Source organism: Pipistrellus kuhlii, unplaced genomic scaffold (genome assembly GCF_014108245.1).
Source record: "Pipistrellus kuhlii isolate mPipKuh1 unplaced genomic scaffold, mPipKuh1.p scaffold_m20_p_23, whole genome shotgun sequence".
NCBI classification, from domain to species: Eukaryota; Metazoa; Chordata; class Mammalia; order Chiroptera; family Vespertilionidae; genus Pipistrellus; species Pipistrellus kuhlii.
The window spans coordinates 12,425,573-12,445,519 of record NW_023425522.1 but is presented as its reverse complement, the minus strand read 5'-3'; the positions used below and the strand labels follow the sequence as shown (position 1 = coordinate 12,445,519).

Below are 19,947 nucleotides of genomic sequence, written 5' to 3'. Positions count from 1 at the left end.
TAGTTGTAGAATTTCTACTCGGCCAGCTTTCCTGTGCTTCTGGATGATGTCCGTTCTGTCTTTTAGTTGTTGTTTTGAAATTGTTGTGCAAGGCAGCAGTTTAGGTGCTTACCTAGGCCACCATCTTTGTTTCTCAACCTTTTTAGTCTTAATGTTTGCTCATTTAAAGAGTTTCCTTTCATTTTAATTTCTTTGCAAGATAATAAGGAATGTAATATATTGTCCACTAATGATTTCTGTGTCTGCCTCTTTTGGGCTCATTTTCTCCTTACATTTTAATCTAAAACATGGTGACCATGAAGACAGGAAGGGAGAAAAATCATGACACATCTAAAGTTAACCTTTGTGTTGTTTTATAACCAAATAAAAATGTCAGAGAACATGGACTCTGGGCAGTCCCAGAAAATGTGCCAGCTCCCTCCCCCTTCCTTTGATTCTGTGGACCGGCCTTAGGGGAAACACACAACTAGAAGAAAGGTGTACCTTTTGGGGAGAGCGTTGTGTGTCCACTGGACAGTATGCTGCGAGGAAAGGTGCATCACTTGGTGCAGGGGGTGGATTGGAACCAAGTAGGGCCCTTTTCCAGATACACAAGGTGCCATTCCCAGTGGAATGACTTAGACTCTGGAGTCTAAGAGCACTCTAGTCCTTAACTGGTGCTTCGAGGCTCCTGGAGGAAGTCACATTTCCCCTTTACAGCTGGTTCCCCAGTTTTCAATCAGCCATTAAGAAGAAAGAACTGAGGAGGTGGCAGGAAAAAAGGCAGCTGTGATTGGTCAGTCCTAATGACCCTGCATCAGGAGTGGAGTGCATGGGGCTCTTTCCTGGCTGGTCCCTGTGATATCATATTGATGGCACGCAGTTTACAAATGTAGTTTTGAGCTGCAGCATGGTACTCTGGAGGCAATGAGTAAAAACAGAAGCAACGGGGGACTGTGCAAAAGCAAGGGAATTTGGTACAATGTGCTACTATCCAGTGCTGTGGTGGGTTACTGGCTTTCCTGAGCATGGTGTCCCTGGCAGTAGTAAGAAGGCCACCTAGACAGCTTTTCTGGAGTTGAAGAAATTATTAGGTTAAGTCCTCTATGGCTGTCTAGGTGGCCTTCTTACTACTTAATGGGGCAAGGCTTAAAGTAAGTTGAAAAGAAAGCCTCACAGCTCCAGTCACAGTCTTCATCCAGGTCCTTGGTTGCTCCTCATGTCAAGGTTCTCTTTTAAGTGTGATTCCCTTACTGGAATGCTTCCTCAGTCACCTATTTAGACTGCTACTAACCATTCAGATTTGAGCTAATACCTCGCTTTCTTGGGGAAACTCTGGCTACTCCACTGAAAACTCAGTTCAGTCTGTGATGTGTGTGACTACCAGTTATTAAAGTTTAGCGCCCAGGCCAAAACCGGTTTGGCTCAATGGATAGAGCCTCGGCCTGCGGACTGAAAGGTTGGTCCCAGGTTCGATTCCGGTCAAGGGCATGTACCGTGGTTGTGGGCACATCCCCAGTAGGGGGTGTTCAGGAGACAGCTAATCGATGATTCTCTCTCATCGTTGTTTCTAACTCTGTTCCTCTCTTCCTCTCTGTAAAAACTCAATAAAAAATATTTTTTAAAAAGTAAATAAAAATAAAGTTTAGCGCACAGGGCTGGAAACACTCCAGCAGGGACTCTTTGTTGCTTGCCACTGTGTCGCTAGCATTTAATCCAACACTTGACACAGTAGGTATTTAATAAATATTTACTGACTGAATAATGTAGGAAGACATTTCATTCCAATATAAAATAAACAGTACAACTGTTCCTGTGATTTATGGCTCCTGCCAGGCAATTCCAAAAATAGGTTAAGAGAAACCAGATCAACTCTGAGCAGCCATGCCCCTGCCCTTGTTACTTCCTGCCAAACATAAGAGGCTAGATTGTCCACTCTTAAGAGTTGGCTTTAGTGATTAAGTGAAACATCATAATGGATCGCCCTGGTTTTTCACTTTCTATTCAGAGAGCAGGTGGGCTGTTGACTGGTTAGCAGGCAGCCCAAGGCGAGGGAGCTGCTTGTTCCAAAGGGGTTCCTGTTCTGGGGACCACAGCCTTCGGCCCTGGTGGCGGAGCCTTCCAGACCCCTCTGACCCTCTCCCAAGGCCTCAGGGGAAGGATGCTCACCCCTCTGCGTGCAGAGAACCAGGCTCCCCTGACTCCGGGGAGGTCGAGAGCGCACTTCCAGAGAGGGAGCTCCCCGGGGTCCTGGCGGCTGTGCATCGGGCACTGCGGGCCTTTACTGCCGTAGTTCAGAGTTCTAGGCCATTCCATCGTGCCCCTCTCTGACAGGCGTCAGGTCTGATGTTGCAGGCATGAGGAAAAGTTCACGTCCTGAGTAACAAGTGGACTCGTTTGAAAACGAAGGAGCCTCTCGGAATTGGTGACACAGGCTGCCTCGAGAACAGGTGGGAGGAAAGCTTTTGCTGTCTATTCTTTTGTACCTTTAAAATTTTGAATCCTATAAGTGTTGCCTTGTTAAAATATTCTGAGTGTAATGCTCCTTTCCCTGGGGCCGGAAGGGGGTCCTATGGTGTCAAGGGAGAAGGTGTGTACTAGTAAGTCTGGCCTGGAAATTGGCGACACCCACCAAGCTGGCTCTTTTCTCCCTCAGAATCAGGCTTTGCAGAGCTCCTCACCCGGGCAGGGCTTCTCGGAGTGTAAGGAGCCCCTGAGCCCCACTGCCACGCCAGCCCTGATTTAGGAGAAGGAAGAGCTAACAAGCTCCCGGGTGATGCCAAGGCTGCTGGTCCGGGGACCACAGCTTGAGGAGAGTTCTACAGACAGTGAGGGAGGGAGCAGCGGGGTGGGGTGGGAAGGAGGGTGAGGGCCTCCCTAACAACTGTTCCTACCTGCTGAGGGAGCACCCTGTCCTTAGCCCTTCAGACCCAGCCAGCCTTTGAGGAGAGGGGGAGGGGAGCTGGTTAAGGACAACCAACCCCACCAAATAGCAAGAGCCAAAAAAAGGCAGTGTCTCCCATCTGGGCAAGTTGCTATCCCGGAGCCTCCCCAGGCTGGGCAGGTCAGACTGGTGGGAGGCCTCCCTGCCCTCTCTGTGAAAGTCAGCTGGAGGCTGGAGGAGGGCCAGATGGCTGAGCCTGGCTCTGAGTCTGTAGTCTCCAGAGGAAATTACACGGTGCTCCACTCCCTGAGGGCCAGTTCAGCATCTCATTTAAGCATGTCTTCGATAGGGCCCAGCCCACAGCAAAAAATGTTTACTGCATGTATGAATGTGTGAATATCCAACTAGGCTCTCAGACAACATGGAAACACTTGGTATCATTTACACCCCGGCCTGCCCCTTCCTTCTCTAGCATCTCTCCTCCCAGCCCTGAGCTCTGACACTGGGAGGCTCCCCTCCCCCACACACAACAAAAAGCTTGTAGCAAGATCCCAAAGTGCAGGAGGTGGGGTGGTGGCGCCTGAAGCCCCAATCCATGCAGACACAGGCTCTTCCCTCTTCCCGTTCAGAGCTGCAGCCGTCTTCACCAAATCTGCTCTCAGCCGCCTCTGGCTACGCCTCCACCGTCTGCAGGTTCTGCAGCTGCTCCGAGGTCACCTTTCCGTTCCCCGGGTGGCCAGACCTGTGTGTGGGTGGTGGTGAGTGCACAGAGGGCAGAGGGTGGTTGGGAACCCTATGGACAGTGACAGCCTCTCAGGCAGCACACAGGCAGAGCATCCACAGAGAGGGGCAGTGTGCCGGGGTCCCTCCTGCAGCCCAGGCACTCAGCTGTTCAGGCCGAGGCCTCTGGAGCTGCCCAGTGATGACAGCAGCCACCACATGACCAGCATGGTGGCCATTCTTCCCTCTCACAGGCTAAGGAGCTCAGGCAAGCACCCAACAAGTGACAGTCTGCTCAGGGAGCGTGTGGGGGCTGCTAAGTGCCCAGCCCCCCAGCAGATCCCTAGCCTCCACTGCCTCCTGCTGCAGTTCCTACCACCTCTCTTCACTCCTCTCCACCCTCTGCCTTTCTCTCTGCCACAGCCCTTTTAACATCATCCTTTCCTGCCCAGTCCCAGCTTCTGGTTAGAGGATGCCAACTCCTGAGTTGGCCAAGAATGAAAGCTGGGGTGGGAGGAAAGTCCACCCAGGCCAGTGAACTCCTGGGATGTGGTTTACAAGAGGAGAGTCACAGAAGAATCATAGCCTGGCTGAACATGAGGGCCTCTGGGCAGCCCCCACTGGGGAAAGAAGGGGGGAGGGGCGGGCCCAGAAAAGGCAAGGCCCCTCTCGAAGACACAAAGCAAGGCAGAGGACCAGGCGGACCTGAAGGCCACCTCCTGACAGCCCAGGGGTCCCTCCTGCACCAGGCTGAGGTTTCAGCTGCAGAGCCAGCTGCTGCCCAGGGCAGAGCCCCAGGAGGGACTGCCTGTCGGCACAGCCACCACCCTGCCAGCCTAGGGCAGCTGCAGAATTCCCACGGAGAGGCACTTAGGGAAGGCGTTTGACTGGGTGGGGGGGTGGGGCTTGATAAAACAGAATAACCTGATGGAAAAGAACTGATTCTAGACACACTGCCTGGATTCAAACCCCAGCTCTGCCATTTATTAGCTGTATGACTGACTTAACCTTTCTGTGCCTCTGTTTCCTCATTAGTGGAATAGAGAAAGTTAGTGCCCAGCTCATTAAAGTTGCTGAAATGAGTTCACATATACAAATTGCTCAGAGCCATGCTGGGCAGAGAGTAAGCCCGAGTAAATGACAGCCCTGTTGTCTTAACACTGGGATAGCACAGCAAGCAGACTGCCTTGTGGTTGCTAAATGGGACTGGGGAGCTAATGAGGGTCATGGAGGGGCTAAAGCACGACTAGCACCCTCTCCCCACAGAGTCCAGCTTGGGTGGGTGTTCCTGGATCCTGCCGTTCCAGGATCCTTGGTTGGGCGTTCCAGGGACCTCAGCACCCTGCTCAGGAGGTGCCGGCTCACTCAGCCATTCTGGCCACCACCTTCATCCTGTGCCCAGCAGCCCAGGCCCCTCTGCTTCGTCTCCAGCCTCTGTGACCCTGTTCTGCTGCAAGGACTCTGCCCGCAGGGCAGGGATCTCTAGGTACCTGGGCAGGACTTGCCATTCACGCTGGCCTGCACAGCCTGGCCTCCCCCAAGGACGGGTGGGGCAGGCCCTGCAGAAGGTCCCTCTTCCTCCAGCAGCTCAGCTGGGGTGGCACAAGCAGTCAGGGCTTGGGGCTCAGCCTCTGAACCGGGCTGGGGTTCAAGCCAGGTGAATGATGCAAGCTGGCCACCTGCTGTCTTAGGTTGTGGTGGGTCTGAGGGATCGCCGCTTTAAAATTCCCCATTCTAATCCCAGGGAGCCTTCCCAAGGCCTGGGCCAGAGCCCCTTCCCCTTCCTTCCTGCCCACAGACACAGCCCAACAAGCCCACAGCCAGGAGAGCCTGGAAACAGGCCTGTGTAGTAAAAGAGGAAATCCATTTTCTTTCTTCCCTTGCCACTCCAGCCTCCCTCAACCCAGCCCCAGGACCACCAAGTCCACGTATACTAAATCATAAGTGCAAGAAGGCCCTGAATATAAACCAGTTCTCTCGTTTTGCAGAGAGAAACGGAGGCCCAGAGAGGCCTGGAAACCAGGTATGTGGTGGCTTTTCCCTCTGCCAGCTGCTCTGAGGAGGAGTCTGGTTTTATAGAGCCTGTACTCCGAACAGTCTACCTTCCCTCCCTTCCGGGGCGGCTCCCCACGTTCACCCCTCACACACCAGGCATGGCCATCCACCCAGGGTAAAGGTCCTAAGACAGGGAGGGGGGCTGGCTCCACAGGGCTCCCGGGGGACCACTGGGAGGATGCATAACTCACAGTACTTCCTCGAACTTCTTGTTGCGGTAAAAGTGGCTCTTTTTGATCAGGTAGATGAGTATCAGGTCACAGAAGAAAGACCCCTGCAAAAGAGTTGGGGGTCCCTGACTCAGACCTTTCACTTCTGGAGAGCCCACAGGCACGTGACCACTGCATCCTGTTTCATTCTGTAGCAATACCAGAAGCGTGCATCCTTGTCCCCATTCACAGATGGGGACGTGGGATCAGAAAGAGGCACCTCTCAGGTCACGAGGCTGGTCCACAGGAGAGCCTGACGTTCATCCAATCGTGTTTAACAAACACTTGCTGAGCACTCACACGTGCCAGGGAGGACTGAGACCATGAGACCCGCTGGGGACTCTCTGGTGTAAGAGACAGGCATGTAACTTATGGCCCATGGTGATGTGTCTTAGGAGGAGAAGGAGAGAGAAGGCAGGACTTGACTCAGTCTGGGTTGAGTCTTGAGGGCTTATAGGAATTAATACAAAAAGCTCAGGAAGGGCATTGCAGAGCAGGAACAAGCTTGTCGTGCCTGGGAAATTCCACAGGGCTGTGGGGGAAGAGTAAAGACACTCTGGAGAGCTGGGTAGGGACTGAAATGTCTTCAAGGCACTGGTTCTCATCCTCTCTGAGGGCGCTGAATAGGGCAGAACGCAGAACTGTGGCATTTTAAAAAGATCCCTCTGGGAATCAGCGTAAGAGATGGGTGTAGGGGATGCGGATAACAAGGATGCTGCAGTGGTGGCCAAGGAAAGATGAGGCAGCCTGCGCTAACCCAGCTGGAGCCCGCTGACGCCTGAGCACATGCACTTCTGGCAAAGTGCATGGAGCACCGCCTGTCTCTTCCACCAGAGGGCGAATCCACCGCAACAGCTGGTTTCAGAGTAAGGTTCCCAGAACAAAATACACTGACAAACAAGATGAGTAAGGGTCGGGATGGGAAGAGTTGATGGATGGGCCCACAGGTGAACCTGGTCCTCTGACTCTGGGCTCTGCATACTTTTTTTGTTTGTTTTCTGTTTCTTTTCCCAGATGCTAGAAATGTTTGTGTTTGTTTTTTTTTAGCAATCCCTTGTTCCACAGAGCCACAGTTGAGAAACCCTATATACAGGTGCATCCTGCCTCTTTAGAAGTAGAGATGAGGCTTTAAAAGTTCAGGGGCTAGCCGAAACTGGTTTGGCTCAGTGGATAGAGCATCAGCCTGCGGACTGAGAGGTCCCAGGGTCTATTCCAGACAAGGGCAATGTACACTGGTTGCGGGCACATCCCCGGTGGGAGGTGTGCAGGAGGCAGCTGGTCAATGTTCCTCTCTCATTGATGTTTCTGACTCTCTATTCCTCTCCCTTCCTCTCTATAAAAAATCAATAAAATATTTTTTTTTTTAATAAAACAAGTTCAGGGACTAATCCAGTTGTTGTATATTTACCCCGTGGAATACTATGCAGCTCTAAGAAAGAAGGAACTCTTACCCTCTTCGACAGCATGGATGGACCTGGAGAGCATTATGCTAAGCAAAGTAAGCCAGTCAGAGAAAGACAAATACCATATGGTCTCACTTATATGTAGAATCTAATGAACAAAATACACTGATGAACAAAATAGAACTACAGGCATGGATACTTGAAGCAGAGTGATAGGTGTCAGAGGGAAGGGTGGTGGGAGGGACTAGATGAAAGATGGTGAAGAGATTAGCCAAAGAACACATTGCATAACCCGTGGACACAGACAACAGTAGGGTGAAGGCCAGAAGGAGGGCTGGGTGGTGGAGGCTGACTAGAGATGGGCAAATGGCAGGGAGAATGGGGACATCTGTAACTGTCATAATAGAATAAAAATTAAAATTCAGTGGTAATCCTGTATCCCAGAGAACCCCCAGCCCTAAACCCCAGCTCCGGAGCAATAGGCAGGTGCCTGTGGCTCCAGAAAGAGAAACTCAGGCAGTCCTCTGCCCCCTGGGGCCCCTGGCAGGGTGTGAAGTCCAGAAAGTCCTCTTTACTGGCACCTGCGCTGACCTGCCAGTTGTTTCTGAGGCATTTGGACAACTCCCCTGGGGTGGAATCCCCGCCCCCCCCCCCCACCAGTGTGCAGAGGGTAAAGGGGAGGGAGGGGGGAGGTACTCACAACACCCATGAGTGCCACCCCTGAGCCCACGTTGATGATTGTGGGGATGATGTTGAACTTCCCTGCCTGAAGCACAGAGAGAGACAAGGCAGGGTGAGGGAGCAGGTGGGTAGCAGGGTCCCTCCCAACATGCCTGCCCGGCCCTGGACCTGCCCAGCCTCCCAAGGGGAGACGCAGCTCACCTACCCTGCCATTCACCAGGACATCAAAGCGGATCCCGTAGGCTTTGATCAGGGTGCGGAACTCCACCCCAGCTTCATCGCGGTAATATTTGGCAAACCTGGGGAGACAGCCCAGGGGAGATCTCAGCTGCTTTTGAGATCTAGAAGCATCCCCAGGACCTCGCTCTCAGCAGCCCTGGGAGAGGTTGCAGACCCTCTCTGACATGCCTAAGATTCATCTTTGAAGTCCTTGTCAGACACTCCCCAAGAGGCACGTGCTTTCCCACTGCACGCTGGCCAACCTGGTGGAGCTGAGCCAGCTGAGCGGTGACTCGCCCTCCTCTCCAGCGGCCATCCCTCCTCAGCTGTCTCTCCCTGCACCTCCGCTCTGACACTTACCAGGAAAGGGTGTCATAATGCTGGCACCCAGGAAAGGACACGAAACATGGATAGAGTCATAAGGCAGCAGGCCCAGCCCATTACCTGAAGTTATACCCGGAGGAGACAGAGTTTCCGGAAAACCTGCGGTCCAGCCGGCTAAAATAATAGCGAGGGTTGCATTCAGAGGGAGCTTTGTCAAGATCACAGTCCCACTCGATCTGGATCCCTATCACACCGCCCTGGGTGGGAGAGAGGAATCTGTGTCTGGGAGATGGACAGCAGTTACAGACCCGCTCTCCACCGACAGCTGGACAAGACTGGGGACGCCTTGAGGCCAGGGGTCAGCCCACTGGAGCGTCCTGGAAGGAAGGCGGGAGGCCCAGGAGGGGCTGGGAGAAGTGTGGCCGGCAGCCCCCAGCCCCGCCGCCTCCTGCCTCCTGCCTCCGAGAGAACTACCTGCTGAGCACCTACTACACTATGGGCAGTCACCTTACACAGCCAGGATGTGCCCGTGGGGCTCCTTTGGGTGCAGTTTCAGCTGCTGCCCCAGCGACTAAGAACCAAACGGCAGGTGCTGAGTGTGCCCCTCACCGAGTGCCCGAGGTCCGAGCGCAGGCACAGGCTGTGTCACAGCGAATTCTGAAAACAGGAAGTCCCTGGGGCAGGTGACTTTGCAGAGCCACCCCACCCCATGGGTTCCCCCACACACCCCTCCTCATTCAGAGCCCCGAGGCTCGCACCCACCTGCACAGCTATCTCCTGGAAGTTGCTCCCAGCCCACCTGACCACAGACCCCAGTCGGAAGATGGGGCAGTAGGGGTCCTTGGGGCCAAACCGACAGGACTTCAGGTAAGCTCTGTCCTCGGTGTCCAGCACATTGGTCCTGGGGGCGGCCAGGAACAGACGGTGAAATGAAGGCACACTTGCTGTTTCCAGGCTGAGTTCCTGACTATAGCTCTCAGCTGGAGCCCCAACCACATCCACGCTGACATCCCACCGCTTTCAAGAACAGACCCCCACCCCACAGCAGGGAGGGCACCCAGCCTCCCCCTGCGGTCCATTCACACCCAGTGTCTCACACACACACACACACACACACACGCAGGGGCCAGCCATGGCCCCAGCCCTGGGTCCCCAGAAGCCACGCCCCACATACTTGGAGAAGTTGAATTTGGGGAAACGAATGAAGTTCTTGATGTAAATGGTGAAGTCTTCGGCCTTGCCCAGGAGAGGCTTCCTGAAAACCCAGCCAGGACAGCCTGCTTAGGAAGCCCTGCCCTTCACGCCGCGGCCCCGCCCCCTGCACTCCCAGGATCCCCTGGAGCCTTTGCCAAGGGCAGTTCATGGTGGGGTGGAGTTCAGGCCTTTGCGGGGGGTCCTTGGAATGAGGATCTGGGAGTGGACATGCCTCTGCCATCAGACTTGGACCCGCTGCCCAGGACTGGGAAACCCCTTGAGGTCCCAAACCACAGCCACGTACTCCGGCCTGGACCTTGTTTCCACCGGGCACCAGGCGAAGATCTCGCAGGTGCCTCTTTGCATGTTCTCCGCCCGCAGGCAGCGGCCGGTCCTCACTCCTGCAGGTGGGGACAAGGGTGGTGCCAGGAGCCTCCAGGCCCCAGCCTTCTCTCTACCCCCCACGCCCCGCCCCGGCCATCCAGGCCTCACCATTTCCAGTCACGACAGGCTCCCCAGGAGGACAGTCACTGTCCTCGGAGCACACGGCGTCGGGAATGCTTTCATTCTGCCAGGAGAGAAGGGGGCCTGTGTGGAGGGCTCCCCTGCAGGTTCCCAGCTCAGCCAGTCCCACCCCAGGGGTCGGACAGAGGCTCCTCCCTGCCTGGGGCCACACACCCTTTGAGAACCTTTCTCCCCCAGAGAACAGGTACATGCACCGTGTACGTCCCCCCGCCCAGGGCCCTGGGGGGCACAGAACTGCTTCTGGAGATGGCACAGCCCTCCCCACCCTTCCCCCAGCCCCTGCCCCGTGCCAGGGTCTTCCTCCACCTCCCAGCTCTGGTGCCAAAGCAAACCTCAGCACAGGTTTCCTGCCGCTGGTTGGGGGTCACAATCAGGTTGGTGATGACGAAGAAGACGTTCTCCCCCTGAGCAACCAGAGAGGAGTTAAGGAACCGCCTGCTCTCTTGGAACCCTCCCTCCCAGGGCTGCCTGGCAGGGCGGGGCCTCTGCATGGCATTGGGGACAGTGGAGCCATAAAATCAGTGGCTCCCATCCCACCCATCTGCCCACTGTCCTAGTCCTTGAATGGGTTCCTCCCAGACCCACACCTACAAATCGCCCCTGCCCCACAAATCCCTGTTCTGACCTCAGCCCCTGGGGTCCAAGCACGGATCCAGGAGGAAAGCAGTAATGGGGCAGCTTCGCCCTGGCCCAGGGAGACTGTGATCCGGCCAGGGAGCTGATCTAAGGGACTCACACCAACTTGGAAATTCTCTGAGCCCCATTGGTTTCAACAGGTTCAGGGTTTGCTGGGAACAGAGCAGTCCCATGAGGCACAGAAAAGGAGGGCAGGAGTTGGACTTGGGGTAGGATCGGTATAGGATCTCTCTGTGCAAACCCTGGCAGCTGTTCTGGGCCACGGGAGACAATGAATGGAGGTCCTTGGGTCCCAGCACTCTGCCAGCCGGGGTTCAGACCTGGGGTGGGATGACGTAGTCAGCAACGTCCCAAAGCCGCTCCCCCAGCTCCGAGGTGTTGGTGAAGATCACACCCTTGACTTTGGTGATGATGCTGCTCTGCAGGGAGGTGTCAGTGTCTTGATAACTCTTCTTCACTAGGAATACCCAACTGCGGAAGGGCCAATAGGTGGGTGTCAGCCCAGGTTAGGCTCCACCCTGCCCACACTCCTGGACTGGGTCACAACTCCCACTGCTGCCTGGAGCCCATCCTGCAAGCAGCAGAGGTGACAATCCCAGGTGAGTGTGCTGCTCTCAGTGGGGCTGGGATGAAACCTGCTCACCTCAAACTGGCTATAGGCCTTCAAGCAAGCCAATGACCTCTGGGGTTAACAGGACAACAGCACCTTCCTCCAGGTGTAAGGAAGGTTAAAGGTCATGGTGCATAACCTGAACCAATCACAGGGGGGACCTCAGTCAAACCCAAACTAAGGGGCAGTCCATAAAATTTGAGAGCAAGAAAAAATAGGTAAGTTGGGCTTTACCAAAATTAAGAACTTTTATGCATCAAAATACACTATCAAGAAAGTGAAAAGATAATTCACAAGATAGGAGAAAATAATTGTGAATTATATAACTAGTAAAGACCTAGTACCCAGAATATATAAAGAAGTCTTACAACTCAACAGTACAGAAGACAAATAACCCAGTTTAAAATTGTGCCAAGGATTTGAATAGACATTTCTCCAAAAAGATATAAAAATAGCCAATAAGCACATGAAAAGATGCTTAACATCATTAGTCATTAGGGAAATGCAAATACAAACCACAATGAGATATCACTTCACACCCAATAAAATGGCTATAATAAAAAAAATGGAAAATAATAAATGGTGAAAATGTGGAACAACTGGTACTGGTGATGGGAATGTAAAATGGTATAGCTGCTGTAGAAAATGGTTTGCAGTTCCTCAAAAAGCTTACCTTATAACCCAGCAATGCTACTCCTAAGTGTAAACCCAAGAGAATTGAAAACATGTTTACATAAGAAGTGTACATTAATATTCTTAGCAGCATTATTCATAATAGCCAAAAAGTAGAAACAGTCCAAATGCCAACCAACCAATGAATAGATGAACAAAATGTGGTATATGCATACAATGGAATATCATCTATATATATAAAGAGCCAGGGTCTATAAGTCCAAAATGACCGAATGAACACCAGAACTCAGTCCTGCAGTCACAGCGACCCAGCATTGACTGCTGCAGCTGTGGGCATGTCCACCCAGCACTGACTGCCAAGGGGGCTGCGGATCAGGCCAGGAGAGAGGACCAGAGACAGAGGCAGGATCTGATCATCAGCCTCCATGGCAGCTGTTGATCAGTTCTTGCCTCTCCCGTTCTTGCCAGCAGCTGTGGGGGCTGCCGATCAGCCCCACTTCTCTGATCAGACCTGGAGAAATGCCCAGAGATGCTGACTGACATAGAAACTGACCAATCAGAACTAAATCTGGGTGAACTGCAAGGAGCCAATGGCTGCCTAGGAGGCAGACCTTTTGATGCTGACTGACATAGAAACCAACCAATCAGAACCTAATATGGGTGAACTGCGAAGGCAGAACCTAAGGTATGGGGTTGAGGATGGGTTTTAAGGGCAACAGTTGCTTGATGTAAGGTATAAGAAAGTGGTTAAACTTTTTAGTGACCAGTTTGGCTATATAGTGCATATGTCTGGCTATCAGTCCAGATATAGGGATTATGTTTTTTTGTCTGCTAAGAGCATCTCCTCCTGCTAAAAAAGGCTCCTCCCACCCCATTTAAGCAATCCTATCTTATATAATCTATCTGTACTAATAAAAGGATATATACTAATTAGAGCAGTTGACCAATCATCTTCCAGACATCTGACTTCTTCCCGACAAAGCCATGGTGGTGGGGGCCGATGCAGAGGCAGTTAGGGGTGATCAGGCCAGCAGGGGAGGGCAGTTGGGGGTGAGCTCAGGCCAGCAGGGGATGGCAGTTAGAGGTAATCAGGCAGGCAGGTGAGCAGTTAGGTGCCAGCAGTCCCAGATTGCAAGAGGGATGTCCAATTGTTGGACATTACCCAAGGGGTCCCTGATTGGAGAGGGTACAGGCTGGGCTGAGGGAACACCCCCACCCCTGCACAAATTTTGTGCCCCGGGCCACTAGTTCAGTCATAAAAGGATTGAAGTACTGACACATGCTTCAACATGGATGAACCTTGAACACATTATGCCAAATAAAAGAAGTCAGAAAAACAAAAGCCATACAATGTAGATTTGATTTCTAAGAAATGGCCAGAATGGGCAAACATATAGAAACAAAAAGTAGGTTCGTGGTTGCCAAGGGCTTAGGGATAGGGGAGAATTATGACTGACTGTTAATAGATACAAGTTTTTTTTGGGGGGGAGGATGATATAAGTGTGCTGGAATTAGGTAGTGGTGATGGTTGTACAATATTGTGAATATTCTAAAAACCACTTAATTGTATAATTTAGAATGATAAAAATGGTGAATTATATGCTATGTATATTTTACCTGAATTTAAAAATGGATTTTTAAAAATTCTATATTCTTCAGAAAATGGCAGTGTCATGAATCACAGAGAAAGACTCAGGAACAATTCCAGATTGAAGGAAACATGACAATGAGTGCAAGGCATGAGCCCACATTATTGGGACAATTTACAAAATGTCAATAGTTTAAACAACAATGACATTTCAATGCTAATTTTCCTAATTTTCCTACTTGTACTTGGTTAAATAAGAGAATTCCTTATTTTTAAGAAATACACAATGAGCAAAGAGGGATTGTGTTTGCTATCTACTCAAACAGAAAAAAAATCCCTATGTATCTGGAGAGAGAAAGCAGGACAGCACAAATGTAGTAAAATGACATTTGGAGGATTTAGTTGTGTGATGGTCTACAGTACCCCCCTGGTAGAGGACGTGGGTTGATATACCTTAGCCAAGCATAACTTCTGCTTTTCTGAGAACAGTTCTGTTACCTGACTTCACCCCAGGCATATCCTGCTCACTGTAACCGCAAGGCAGAAAAAAAGAAACAGAAAAACTAAGATAACAGGAACCCAAGCCCAGGTGTTACTTAAAGAAAAAAAAAATTTTCCCCCCCCCGAAACCAGTTTGGCTCAGTGGTAGAGCGTTGGCCTGCGGACTGAAAGGTCCCAGGTTCAATTCCGATCAAGGGCACTGTACTGCATCTCCGGTGGGGGGTGTGCAAGAGGCAGCTTGGTCGATGTTTCTCTCTCATCAACATTTCTAACTCTCTCTCTCTCTCTCTCTCCCTTCCTCTCTGTAAAAAATCAATAAAATATATATTTTTTAAAAAAAATTTTCCCCATTGCTTTTGTAACTAACCTTTCTTTGTTAAAGATGTTAGCCAATCACAAACTGCTAAATCTCCCTGTGTTGGAGATAAAAACTGCTTGTTGCCAAGGTTCAGGGCTCTCGTGGCTCTCTGCTGTTATCAGTTGAGACGTGAGCCCGGACTCGAGACCGTAATAAAGGCTTCCTAAATTTCAACTTGGCTGTCTGGTGGTCGTCATTCGCGGGTCGCCCACAACAGTTGAAGGGCATTTAAAAAGTATTTTTACTAATGTACTTTTCTATAAGTCTAAAATTATGTCAAAATACAAAACAAAAAAAATTTAAACACTGAGATGGTGCCTATACATTGTTTAGCACAGAAGAGTGCCTGGCACAGAGCAAGAGCTCATTGAATGCAGCTCACCAGTTTGTTGCTGATGTTACTGTTAATATTAGAGACTGTTCAGGCTAACTGAACCTTGGGAAAGCTGGGGAAACTGAGGCCAGGGAGGTCATGCAGTAGTGGTGTGGGATGCCAGTAAGGGTTCTCTGCAGAGCTGGTGTCAACCAGCATGTGTCCACCCTCTTCCTCTCTGGGGGCACGTCCTGGGCCCTAGACTGGCCTGTCTCTCAGGAACTCTGAGAGGGCTGTGACCCTTGAGCCAACCAGCCATTTTGGAAGGGTCACGCTGGGCTCCACCTGGACAGAAACACCCAGCAAATACTCAGGAGCATTCATTCCCTCATTCATTCACACCATTGCCCGAGTGGTTAGTGATGCCAGGCCCCTTCCGCATGATGTTCCCAGCCTCACAGGGACTCAGACACAGACATCAAGCAAAGGAGCCTCCAAGCAGGCATGTAATTACACTGTGGGGGCTTATTTGACATGTGGGAGGAAAGGAGAGGGAGCTGGGGGAGGTCCCAGATCTGAAGGAGGAGCAGATACCGCCCAGGTGGAGGAGGAAGGGCACTCCTGGCTTAGCAACAGTTTAAAGGCCGTCAGGTGGGAGACATAAGGGCGAAACTGGGGAAAGGCCCCGGTGATCAGGGCCGCCCTCCAGCTGGAGCGTCTGCTCCTCCCCCAGTCAGGAAATGGGAGGGGCGGGCCACTGAAGGAGTGAAAGAGGCGCACCTGCATCCCAGTCCTCTGTGGCCATTTCCTCCCCCGCTTTTCCCCTCCCTACTCAGGGGCCAGGGCTCTGGGCAGTGCCCGGCAGCGGAACCACCCCAAGGAGCTGCCCCTCTGCTGCTGGCACCAGCTTCTGCCAGGTGGGAGGGAGATGTGGGGGGACAGAGGCCCCCCAGCTGGACACCGGAGAGGCTAGCCAGGTGGGGTGAGCTGACCAGAGGGACATGCCAGCCTCCTGAGCGGCCCCAGCGGGAGGCTTGGCTCTGAGCTCAGTGATTATAAATAACCTCCCTGTGTGGGTGGCTTCCGGGAAGACAGCTGCAGCCCAGCCAGCCCCCTGCCACCTTGCCCCTTCCCACCGGCCCAGGCCCGGAGGAGGGAGCCGCCTGGGAAAGCCGCCCAGATCCCCTGCCGCATCTTGGCACCTCGGGAGCCGGTGTCCCCGGAGCAGAGGGCTCCCTCCTTAGGCCCACCCTTACCCCCACCCCCACCCAGGGGACACGAGGTGACACAGGCCAGTTCCCGACCCCCGGGAGGCCCGCCCCGCCCCTTCCCCAGCCCCGCACTCACACCACCAGGTAGGTCAGGATGGAGAGCTGCAGCAGCCGGTAGAGCAGGCCCACCTTCTTGTTCTTGGCGATGACATACTTCTCCGTCTTGTAGTCGAACAGCGACTGGTAGAGCCCCTTGCAGCTCGCCTGCCCCATGGCGCCGGCTCACCGGGGCCCGGGCTCGGCGCCGCGGCGCGTGTGTCTCATGGGCGCCGCCCGCCCCTCGCCGTGGGCGCCCGCCCCGCTGCGGCGCCCGGAGCCGGGAAGGCACTGCGGAGGCGGGGACGGCGCCCAGGGGACCGCGACCTTGCCGCCGCCGCCGCCTCCGAGCTGGCACGGTGACACCAGCGGACTGGACCGCCAGAGCCGCCCGGAGTGCCCCCGCCAGTGCGCGGGCAGGCGGCGCAGGAGGAGTGAGCGCCAGGGTGAGAGGAGGAGGAGGAGGGCTCTCCTAAAGCAATCTCCCTCCCCCGCTGCACTGGCGCCTCCTGGAGTGGACGGGGAAACGGAGGCCTGGGGAGGAGGGAGGACTCTCCTAAAGCAATCTCCCTCCCCCTCTGCACTGGCGCCTCCTGGAGTGGATGGGGAAACGGAGGCCTGGGGAGGAGGGACCTGCGCCCGGGAAGCGGATGTGAAAAGGGACGAAAAGCATTTGTAGGTAAACGCCAACAGGTGTTTCTGGCTCCCGGGAGCACCCGGCCCACCACACAGGCTGGGGGAGAGGAAGGGTTTGACAGAACACGCCAGCTCCGAGCCCAGCGGGCATCTCATCGCAGCTGCGGCCGGTGGTAACGCCTCGCCCAGGAGTCAGCGCCCCCACGCAGCCAGGATCTCTGCACCACCCGGGGCAGGTGGGCTGGGGTGGGGGACACAGGCAACCAAGGCCCCGGAGCATCACGTACATCTGCGGAGAGGGCCTGTGCCAGCCGTCTGAAACGGTCCAAAGCACGACAGAGACCTAAGCTAGGCCGCCAAGACTGCAGGCCTCATGGCCCTGGAGCTAACTGAGCGAGTGGGGCCGGGATGAGGGAGGTCACCTCGGTGATCCACCTCAGAGAGGGGCCCTCTGGGAGCTCTCTCTTTGTGTGAGGAGCTGTGCTTGCTCCTTTTCTGCCTCCTGCCATCCCGGAACACTGCCCCTCTCCCTAGCAGGTCCCCCCCCCCCCCCCACACACACACACATACACACAAGAGCTTCCTCTCCCTGAACCATGGGCTCTGGGCGTGGGAAAGAACCCTGAAGCGCACCAGGTACTGTCTCCAGGTTCAGTGTTTATGGGAATCGGTCGGAAGGAACATGCAGATTCCTGGGCCCTGGCCCTAATGTTTTTATTTGCTAAATAGGGCCTGGAAATCTGTATTTCGCTCTCAACTGACATTTAGAAGCACAGATCCTGGTACCTTTTCATCAATTTCAACTCAAATGCCATTTCCTCAAAAAGGCTTGTTCTTATCACCACCCACCGAAAGTACCCTTTATTGGTTTTAGAGAGAGAGGGAGGGAGAGAGAGAAACATCAATCTGCTGCACCCTGCAGGCCCCTCACTCGGGATCAAGCTCATAACCCAGGCAGGTGCCCTGACCAGGAATCAAACTGGTAACTTTTTGACTCATGGGATGATGCTCAACCAACTGAGCCACTCCAGCCAGGAAGTGCCCTAGTTTCCACGTCACCTGGCTGTGAGCCCAGCCAGAGATGTAACTGTGCCGTCCATTTCACACTGGCTGGACGGAGGCGGAGGTCAGCTGAGAAGCTAGGACTGGTAGGTTCTGGGCCATGCGCTGAAGGGATCAGTCCTCTAGAGCCCTTGGCTGCCTCCAGATGACGTTTCGTGTGTAGCTCACACGTCTGCCCTGCTGGGGCCTGAACAAAACCGTCTTACTGGCCGTACAGTAAGTTTCCCCTGGAGGGAAATTCCCCTGGAGGGAAATGGGCTCTCGTGATGCCTCATGAGTGAGGGTCAACCAAGAGACGGGCACCTTCTGCAGGTGCTGCAGGGCCGAGAGCTCCACCTGGTCTGCCAGGAACTGACTGGATGCCTTGCAACTTCACTCCTTGGGTCAGGGGTCAGGGGTCAGGGGTGACTGGCTAATCTTCAAAGTAGTCAAAGCCCCCTCTGGCCTCACCACTGTGCCCCTCCCCTCCCCTCTCCCAACGGAGTCCACATCACACTTCATTGGAAGTTTTCCACATGAAAGAAAAGGATTGACGGTGAACCGTTCTCATCTGGTTCACAGATGGTGGGCAGAGTAAGGCACCAGTGGTGAAGTGACAGGGAATTATGAAGTAAACTTAGAAAGTGTTCCTCCCGCCGAAACCGGTTTGGCTCAGTGGATAGAGCGTCGGTCTGCGGACTGAAAGGTCCCAGGTTAGATTCTGGTCAAGGGCATGTACATGGGTTTCGGGCACAACCCCAGTAGGGGGTGTGTAGGAGGCAGCTGGTCGATGGTTCTCTCGCATCGATGTTTCTAGCTCTCTATCTCTCTCCCTCTCTGTGAAAAATCAATAAAATATATTTTTTTTAAAAAGAAAAAAAGAGTGTTCCTCCCTTTACTTATCTCCCTTGCTGCTAAGATATGCCAACATTCTAAGTCTGTTGTTCTGTGTGGTCTGGATACACTTGGAGAGCCAACTTGGTCTGCTCTGGGTCTGGCCCAGTCCTAGTAAGAACCATGGTGGCTCCTCCAGGGTCTCTCCCTCCCCCTTCTCCCCGCTAAGAAATGTGCTGCCAGCCTGCTTAGGGGAAACAGACCCTGCTGCCTCTGACTCCAACCTCCCCCCATACCATTCTATTCCTTCTATGAATTTTATGGATTTCAAAGGAGGAAATAGAGAGCAATGGGGTGAGCCTTTGGAGGCAGGAGAACCGTAAGAGCACTCCCTCAACCCCCACTCCGGGGGCTGAGAGGAAGCTTCTAAGAGGAAACCTGGTGGCTGTAGGACAGTGGCCAATGGCTCCACTGTGTTTCCATCAGCAGCTTGGAGCTGGCACTTGGTCACCCTGCATCCTCAGAGACACACGTGTTCCTCCTTCAGCCTTCCCCTTAGCCTGAGAGCTAACAAACTCCACAAAGGTTCTCCACTAACCAAAGGAAGCAAAATGAAGAAAACAGAAACCCCATCGAACGCTGTGGTGCTTGGGGTGGAGGTTCAACGTTACGGACACACAGTGACTGTGCCTCTGTTTCGCCCCAGAGGAGGAGGGGTCGTGCGAGGCCAGGAGGGAGGAGCTGAGTCTCCGAGGCCCCACCAGGAGGTCATCACAGGCCCCCAGCACCAGGCGCAGAGCCGCGCTCTGCAGGCCTGAGAGCCGGGTGGCCCAGAGGGACAAGAGTGGGCAAGGCGAGGTGTGGAAAGGGTTTCACGAATGATCCTTTAATTTTTCTTCAGCTCTGGCAGTCCTGCTATGATCAACACATTCCATTAATAGACATTACTGGGCCATTTAAGAAGTAGCAGATGCATTATTAATGTCATTTCGATGCAGTCAACAGGAAAAAGAGAAGCTCCTCTCAGTGGGGCGCATTTCCAAGCCCATCAAAGCGCCCGCGGCCCATCTTAACTGATGGGTTGTTACTCATTATTTAGCTCTCACTCTACCAGGGGAACACTCTCCCGAGGCTTCAAACACTTGAAGAGTAAAGATTGCTTCTCCACTGGCCTCTGAAAAGGATAAAGATTCAAAGTCAGGCCAACCACACCCACAGAGTAGCAACCACTCTTGACATGGACACCTCGGCACAAGCTCACCTTGTTCTTCCTCCTGCTTCTTGTAGCAGTTTCCTA

General features: G+C 53.4%; 1 protein-coding gene and 1 long non-coding RNA gene across 4 annotated transcripts; one reads left to right on the top strand and one right to left on the bottom strand.

Moving 5' to 3' along the window:
- Positions 1-128: 128 nt before the first annotated feature.
- On the top strand, positions 129-380 carry LOC123652956. The gene is made up of 2 exons (XR_006742547.1): positions 129-221; positions 307-380. It is a non-coding gene; the product is annotated as an uncharacterized LOC123652956 (long non-coding RNA).
- A 1,335-nt stretch (positions 381-1,715) lies between these two features.
- P2RX5 (purinergic receptor P2X 5) lies at positions 1,716-16,411 on the bottom strand. 3 transcript variants are annotated; one of them, XM_036451811.2, is made up of 12 exons: positions 16,180-16,411; positions 11,150-11,300; positions 10,526-10,597; positions 10,161-10,236; positions 9,973-10,069; positions 9,649-9,729; positions 9,237-9,375; positions 8,595-8,731; positions 8,137-8,230; positions 7,951-8,016; positions 5,830-5,912; positions 1,716-3,605 (listed from the first exon to the last, which is right to left on the bottom strand). In XM_036451811.2, exons 1-12 carry the CDS (start codon positions 16,314-16,316, stop codon positions 3,536-3,538), a joined length of 1,203 nt encoding a protein of 400 aa, XP_036307704.1. In that variant the 5' UTR covers positions 16,317-16,411; the 3' UTR covers positions 1,716-3,535. The 3 variants fall into 3 exon arrangements, with proteins under 3 accessions (XP_036307704.1, XP_045442633.1, XP_036307707.1); XM_045586677.1 differs by having other exon boundaries at positions 16,233-16,396; XM_036451814.2 differs by lacking the exon at positions 7,951-8,016.
- Positions 16,412-19,947: the final 3,536 nt, after the last annotated feature.

What these genes read in the sequence shown, in the direction of transcription:
- P2RX5 (XM_036451811.2), bottom strand. Translation starts at nt 16,316, where the DNA reads ATGGGGCAGGCGAGCTGCAAGGGGCTCTACCAGTCGCTGTTCGACTAC. An exon ending in TCCAGGAGATAGCTGTGCAG is followed by an intron (nt 8,732 to 9,236) that starts GTGGGTGCGAGC and finishes TCTCCCACCCAG; the next exon opens with GGCGGTGTGATAGGGATCCA. An exon ending in GGGTGGCACTCATGGGTGTT is followed by an intron (nt 5,913 to 7,950) that starts GTGAGTACCTCC and finishes ACTCTTTTGCAG; the next exon opens with GGGTCTTTCTTCTGTGACCT.